Source organism: Prinia subflava, chromosome 8 (assembly GCF_021018805.1).
Source record: "Prinia subflava isolate CZ2003 ecotype Zambia chromosome 8, Cam_Psub_1.2, whole genome shotgun sequence".
NCBI classification, from domain to species: Eukaryota; Metazoa; Chordata; class Aves; order Passeriformes; family Cisticolidae; genus Prinia; species Prinia subflava.
The window spans coordinates 32,805,010-32,812,347 of NC_086254.1; the positions used below are offsets into that span (position 1 = coordinate 32,805,010).

Genomic DNA, 7,338 nt, shown 5'->3' on the forward strand with positions numbered 1-7,338 from the left:
TGTGCTGGAGGTGCCCTGCAGCAGGTTAGAGGGGTGTGGGGAAATTTCGTGGCACAGGCCAGGAGTCTGAGGCATCAGGGGGTTGCACACCTGCATTTGGACACCCCTTCTTTTCCTGAGTGTCACAGGGCAGGATGAAGGTGAACATTCAGGATTTGCACACCCCCTTTTTCATATGGTCACCATTTGCAGTCTAGTGTGTTCACAGCAGCTCACAGCCCCCCAAAGCCCACGAGAATCAAATCCTTTGCAGGGTGGGAGCCTGACTGAGCAGTGAACTAGGAGTGATGCCCAAATATCTGCACCTTCCTGCAACTGGCACCGCTCTGTGCTGCCCAGCAGCCCGGACTGGGCTGGTGGTGAGGGATTCAGAAAGACAACACACCCAGGATTGGCCTTCTTGGCTTGCTTTAAATGATTTTTGAGCACAAATAGCTCTTTGCCCTCCGTTTAATAATCAGAAGACCCAGCCACAACCCTCGCAAGCCTGGTCTGCAGAGATAAGGCAGAGTTGCTCTCCCGGCTCGGATGTGTCTGGGGAGGGTGGTGGGGTCTGGAGGAGCTGCTCCCCCTAGGGCTGCTCGGGGGGCTGCAGGAGCCCCTCAGCCCGCCCGGGGAGCGGCTGCAGAGACAGCAGAGAGTGCCGGAGCCCCCTGGTTCAGCTCCGCCGGAGGGGAGGCTGCGGCTGGATCGCGGGCTGGCTCTCGCCTTTAGCTTCGGCTGAGACGATTTGCGGCTCAAACGCCCCCCCGAGAGCCGCTAACCTTTGGATAAGGTTTGGCACCATTATCCTGCCTGGGTTAATTGGGAGTTAGGGAGAGCCCAGGAGTGACGCGGCTGCCTCCATCCGTCCATCCGTCCCTCCGTCCGTCCCTCCGTCCCCCCCTCCAGCCTTCCCCGGCGCGCTGCGGGCAGCGATGGGGAGAGGAGCAGAGGTAAATACCCCGACCTTCCTCTCCATCTCTCCGGGTTCTCCTCTCTTCGCCTCCCTCTTTCTGTGTCCCGTAGTCCTTCCCTCCCCCTCCCCGCTCCTATTTTTGTGCTTTCTGCCCCATTTCAGCAGCCGGCAGTAGTTCGGGGGGAGAGGGGAGAAAGTCTTTGAATTTTCCAGCCTCTGCTGCAGAAAATCTTTTTCTCCCTCTCCTGGAAGCGGGGCTGGAGCGAGCGGGCGTCCCGGAGGCAGCGGGACCCCGGTGGGTGTTCCCAGCCGGGCAGGGGGTGGCGGGGGCGGCTCCGAGCCGAGAGGGGGAGAGGGGAGGGGGGTGCGGGCTCAGCTCCCGGCGTTAAAAGCGGGGGGCACAGGGGCTCCCCCCTCCTGCAGCCCTCGGAGCGCCCAGCCCCGACCTCGCCAGCATCCCCAGCATCCTCAGCACCCTCAGCATCCCCCGCAGTTTCTGTCTGACCTCGGGGGTCGACGAGGCTCAGCAGCCCCCGGTGCTCTGCGGGCGAGGAGGGGGCACAGCCCCGTGCAGCAGGGGACAGGAGAGCCCCGAGCCCAGGGCACCCGGCCGGAGGGACGGCCCGAGCCCCCGAGAGCGGAGAGTCCCACGGGCCCCGGGGCATCCTCCCGCACCGCCCCCGAGATCCCGGACTTCTTTTCAAGCTCCCTGTGGCTTCTTTCTTTCTTTCTTTTTTCTCTTTTTCTTTCTTTCTTTCTTTCTTTCTTTCTTTCTTTCTTTCTTTCTTTCTTTCTTTCTTTCTTTCTTTCTTTCTTTCTTTCTTTCTTTCTTTCTTTCTTTCTTTCTTTCTTTCTTTCTTTCTTTCTTTCTTTCTTTCTTTCTTTCTTTCTTTCTTTCTTTCTTTCTTTCTTTCTTTCTTTCTTTCTTTCTTTCTTTCTTTCTTTCTTTCTTTCTTTCTTTCTTTCTTTCTTTCTTTCTTTCTTTCTTTCCTTGTTTTTGTCTGATTGGTTGTTTTGGGGAGGATTTTTCTTGGTTTTGTTTGTTTTGTTTTGTGTTGGTTTGTTTGTGGGGGTTTTTTGTTTGTTTTTTTTTTTTTTTCTTGTTTGGTTGGTTTTCTGTCGGTTTAGATTTTTTTTGTTCAGTTTTTGTTTGTTGGTTTTTGGGGATTTTTTAAAAATATTATCATTTATTGTGATTAGGGATTTTTTTCCCTCTCTAAGAGAAGTCTCTCGAACCCGATACATCCATGACAATCTGGATGCTCAACGAAGAGCCAAAAGCCCATTTCCTCCACACTTGTCGTGATCACAGAAGGGCTCGGGTTGGAAGGGACCTTAAAGGTCAGCGGGGTGGCCCCGGTGGAGCTCCCTCCACTCCCTGGCCCGAGGGCTGCTGGCCGGGGGCGCGGCTGATGCCCGGTGGGACCATCGCGGGTCTCCCGCCGTTCGGGGGTGCCGGGACAGGGATGCATCGGGGCTATTTGAGGAAATAATCACGCACCAGACAGAGGTTTGGATTCATTTTCGTTCCTTCTTCCCTGATGCCCCCTGCAGCCTCCAGAAGCAGAGCTGCTTCACGTGTTCTTTCATAACGAATTCGTCTTAGGATGAATAAAAAAATATATAATTTTAATAAAAAGAAAATGAATCGCTCACGGTGTCGGTCGCAGCACAGGTTTTCCCGGGCAGTGAAGAGGCGAAAGGGCGGCTGCGGCAGCCGAGGGCAGCGGGGACGGCTCGAGCTTCGCAATTTCTCCCGTTAAATCCCAGCCCGGCCCGACGCTGCTAAACCCGGGGCGCAGCCGTGCCCCGCTCGGCTTCCTCGACCTAGCTGTGCACTGACATGTAATAATTCCCACGCAAAGCCAAGGATGCGCCGCGCTCAGCCGCCCTCCTCCTCCGCTGCCATCAAAAAATCCCCATTTTTGGGGTGCCGGCTGGAGCAGCAGCGCGCCCATCCCCGCACCGGGAGCAGCGGCCGAGAGACCCCTTAGGGGTCCAGCCCTCACCGCCCATATTTTAGGGGTTTTTTCTGGTTTTTTGCGCCCTTCAGCCTCTTTGCGCCAAATACGCTTCTGGATTGTGGCTGGGAAAAAAGGAAAAAAAAATGCTATTTAAGGAGGTTAGAGGTCATTTATTTTTTTTTCTAAGGAACAGGGTTTTTTACCCCCCATCGCTGCTTGGTACCGCATCCCACCTGCAACCGCAGCCTGGGTGCTCCCTCCCTGCTCCCTCAACAACGATACGAGGAAATAATTTAGCGGTGGCTTTCCCCCCAATTGCAGTAAAATAATGTTCCTTTTTTGCCTTCCAAAGCAGCAGACGAAACAGAAATTCCTCCCTCCCCCCACCTTTCAAAGAACATATACATATATATACATTTTTTTAACAACGATTCAAAGGCTCTCCCGCCGCAGAGGGGACGTGCTTTCCCACACACCGCCCCCGAATGCCATCGCTCCCCCTGCCACTCTGCACTTGTCTGTGCCACAGCACAGGACCGGGATTTCCCGTTGACGGCGATGTTGGCCGCTCACCTCGGAAAAAATTAAAATAAATTAAAAATCCCAAGGCTTTTAACTTACAAACGAACATACGCGCTTGGAAGCAAATCGAAAACATCGGTATTTTGTTTAAAGATAGGAGAACCTCAGTTTTAGCCGGCGGGGCCGAGCGCTCCGCACGGAGCATCCCCCGGGTGCCGGTGCCCCCCGCGGCCGGGCGGTACCGCCGCGGTGCCCGTGCGGTGCCAGCCGGCTGCGGGCCCCAAACGAGACCCGCGCCCCTCGTCCCGCCCTGTTTGGAGCTCACAGAGCCCAGGACTCGTTACAGAGAGCGGAGCCCTCGCTGCCCGTGCGCGGGTGCCCGCGCAGCGCTGTGTCCCCCGGGCAGGGGCCGCCCCCGCCTCCGAAAGGGCCGCGCGTTTTGGGGGACAGAGAAAAGAAAAGAAAAGGGGTGCGAGGAGGAAAATCCCGTTAAGAACCTGTCGAAAGCCGCCTGTCCGCCTCTTCAGCGAGGCCCTTTGTTTCTCCGTGGGGAAGGGGCTGGCGGCCGGGGGCCTGCGGGCAGGTGAGGGGCAGGTGAGGGGCAGGGCGGGCAGCGCAAGGGATGCGCAGCCGGGCGGGGGGGTGGTCCCGGGCTGCGGCGCTGCTGGCGGGGCCCGGCGGGCGTGGGGGGGGGCGGGGGGGGGAGTGCGGGGGGCTGGGCTTGGCCGGGGAGGCTGGTACCTCCCCCAGAAATGCAGCAATTCTCTCCCCTCTCCTCTTCTCTCCGCGAGGTGGGCGCACTGCGATGGAGACGCGGAGAGCTCTGCCAGGGGCTTGCGCTGCCCGTCTGGTGACATCCGCCGGCTGCTGACAGCCCCCATCCCGCCCGACTCGCCCCCGATCGCGCCGCGGGGCTCGGCGGAGCGGCGCGGAGCAGCGCGGAGCGGGCGGGGGGCGTGCGGGCCCGCTCCCCCCGCAGCGGTGTCATGCCCCTGGGCATCCCGGCCGGGAGCCGCCCGCACTGCGCCGGGACGCGGAGGTAGCGGCTCGGAGCAGCTCCCCGCAGCCGCCCCTCGCCGGGCGACCGAGCCCCGTTCGCCGCCGCGCCGCCAGCCCGCCCCGTCGGGTCTCCGCATCCCTGAGGGTCCGCGAGCCGCGGAGCCACCAGAGCCGCCGCCATGGCCACCCTGCTCCGCAGCAAGCTCTCCAACGTGGCCACCTCGGTGTCGCACAAATCGCAGGCGAAGATGAGCGGCATGTTCGCCAGGATGGGCTTCCAGGCGGCCACCGACGAGGAGGCGGTGGGCTTCGCCCACTGCGACGACCTGGACATGGAGCATCGGCAAGGGCTGCAGATGGACATCCTCAAGTCCGAGGGCAGCGAGGAGGGCGGGGAGCCGCCCCTGGAGGGGGACATCCACTACCAGCGGGACGGCACAGGGCCCCTGCCGCCCTCCGCCTCCAAGGAGGCCTGCTCCGAGCTCTCCGGGCAGGGCAAGCCCAAGATCACGGCATGGGAGGCGGGATGGAACGTCACCAACGCCATCCAGGTACGGCCGCCGCCGCCGCGGGCACCGGGCAGCGCTCCCTGATCCCGGTCCTGCTACGTGCTCTGCATCTCGGCCAGCAGCCGTGGGCTGGTTGCAAACCGGCTTCGGGGAAAAGGGGGGAAAGGGAATAAAAGGGGGGAAGAAAAGAGATAAAAATAGGTGAAAGAGAGAGGAGAATAATAGGAAGGGAGAAAGGAAAGAAAAGGAAAAAACGATTTAAAAAAATGGAAACTAAAATCCCTCCAACCTGCTTTCTGCTTTGCCCCCACCCCCCACCTCTGAACAGGGCACAGTGCCAGGGAGGGACCCAGGCCCCAGCCCTGTCACCGTGCAGCTTGTGACCCCATCAGGCTGCCCCAGCAGGGGTCACAGCCTGCAAGGAGGGACAGGGGCCCTGGGGGTGACTGGGCTGGTGCTGGGGCTGCACTGGAGTGGGCCCAGCCCAGCCCCTCTGGATGTCCCGGCTGTGCAGGTCTGGCTGCACTGAGCCAGGCTGGGGACACAGAGGGTAGGGACTGGGGCAAAGCCCGGGCCCCAGCACCTTGCTGGGCTGTTGTGGGTGCTCGGGGTGCAGGTGTGACAGTGCGCTGTGGCTGTGGGGGTGGCACGTCACACGGGCCTGGGCTGCGTCACCACGCGACGGCGTGGCGTGACTGCGGGACCGCCCGCGCGGGCGTGATGGCGTGGGCGTGATGGCGTGGGTGTGATGGCATGGGCGTGATGGCATGGGTGTGACAGCGTGGGTGTGACAGCGTGGGTGTGACAGCGTGGGTGTGACAGCGTGGGTGTGATGGCGTGGGCATGATGGCATGGACATGATGTTGTGGGTGTGATGGCGTGAGCAGACAGGGAGCACACACGTGGTCTCCTGCGTGGTGCGGCTGTGTCTGCTCAGGCGTGGGCCCGGGCCCCTCCAGAGATCCAACCACACGGTTTCCATTTTGTCTCTTTCTAGGGGATGTTTGTTCTGGGCCTGCCCTATGCCATCCTTCACGGTGGATACCTAGGACTCTTTTTAATAATTTTCGCTGCAGTGGTTTGTTGCTACACTGGGAAAATCCTTATTGCCTGTCTTTACGAAGAGAATGAGGACGGGGAGATAGTCAGGGTGAGGGACTCCTACGTGGACATCGCGAACGCGTGCTGTGCTCCCCGCTTCCCCACGCTGGGGGGCAGAATCGTGAACGTGGCCCAGATCATTGAACTGGTCATGACCTGCATCCTCTACGTGGTGGTCAGTGGGAACCTGATGTACAACAGCTTCCCCAACCTGCCCGTCTCCCAGAAGTCGTGGTCCATCATTGCCACGGCAGTGCTCCTGCCTTGTGCGTTCCTGAAGAACCTCAAGGCAGTCTCCAAGTTCAGCTTGCTCTGCACATTAGCCCACTTTGTCATCAACATCCTGGTGATCGCCTACTGCCTCTCCAGGGCGCGCGACTGGGCCTGGGACAAAGTCAAGTTTTACATTGATGTCAAGAAGTTTCCCATCTCCATTGGCATCATTGTGTTCAGCTACACCTCCCAGATCTTTCTGCCTTCCTTGGAGGGGAACATGCAGAACCCCAAGGAGTTTCATTGCATGATGAACTGGACTCACATTGCAGCTTGCATCCTTAAGGGACTCTTTGCCTTGGTCGCCTACCTGACCTGGGCTGATGAGACCAAGGAGGTCATTACAGACAACTTGCCATCCACCATTAGGGCAGTAGTCAACATTTTCTTGGTGGCCAAAGCCTTGCTCTCGTACCCCTTGCCGTTCTTTGCAGCTGTAGAGGTCCTGGAGCGGTCCCTTTTCCAAGATGGAAACAGGGCTTTCTTCCCCAACTGCTATGGGGGTGACGGGCGGCTCAAATCCTGGGGACTCACCCTCAGATGTGCCCTGGTAGTTTTCACCCTGCTCATGGCTATTTATGTCCCCCATTTTGCCCTCTTGATGGGTCTTACTGGGAGCCTCACAGGCGCAGGGCTCTGCTTCCTGCTCCCCAGTCTCTTCCACCTCAAACTCTTGTGGAGGAAGCTTTTGTGGCATCATGTCTTCTTTGATGTTGCCATTTTCGTTATAGGTGGTATCTGCAGCATCTCTGGGTTCATCCACTCTTTAGAAGGCCTCATAGAGGCTTTCAGAACCAATGCTGAAGATTAAGGAGGGGCCAGAGTCAGGTGCAGGAAGAGAATCGCATCGAACATCCGCATAGACAAATAATTCTGCATCCCTTCAATGGAAAGAATTGTTATTTTCGTTACGTGCATCCAACAAATTCTATGTCATAGAATCTGCAAACTAAGGAAAATAAGAAGAGATGAAAGTGCTCACCCTGATGTCTTTTTAAATAAGCTCAAATTTAAATCTATTTTTTTTTTTTGTTATTTAGATTTTTTTGAAGGAAATTATCTGGTTCCCCAC

General features: G+C 58.2%; 1 protein-coding gene across 1 annotated transcript; it reads left to right on the forward strand.

Annotated features, from left to right (window-relative positions):
- The first annotated feature begins 4,544 nt into the window (after positions 1-4,544).
- SLC32A1 (solute carrier family 32 member 1) lies at positions 4,545-7,077 on the forward strand. Its single transcript, XM_063402251.1, has 2 exons — positions 4,545-4,934; positions 5,890-7,077. Exons 1-2 carry the CDS (start codon positions 4,563-4,565, stop codon positions 7,075-7,077), a joined length of 1,560 nt encoding a protein of 519 aa, XP_063258321.1. The 5' UTR covers positions 4,545-4,562.
- The last annotated feature ends 261 nt before the right edge of the window (positions 7,078-7,338 follow it).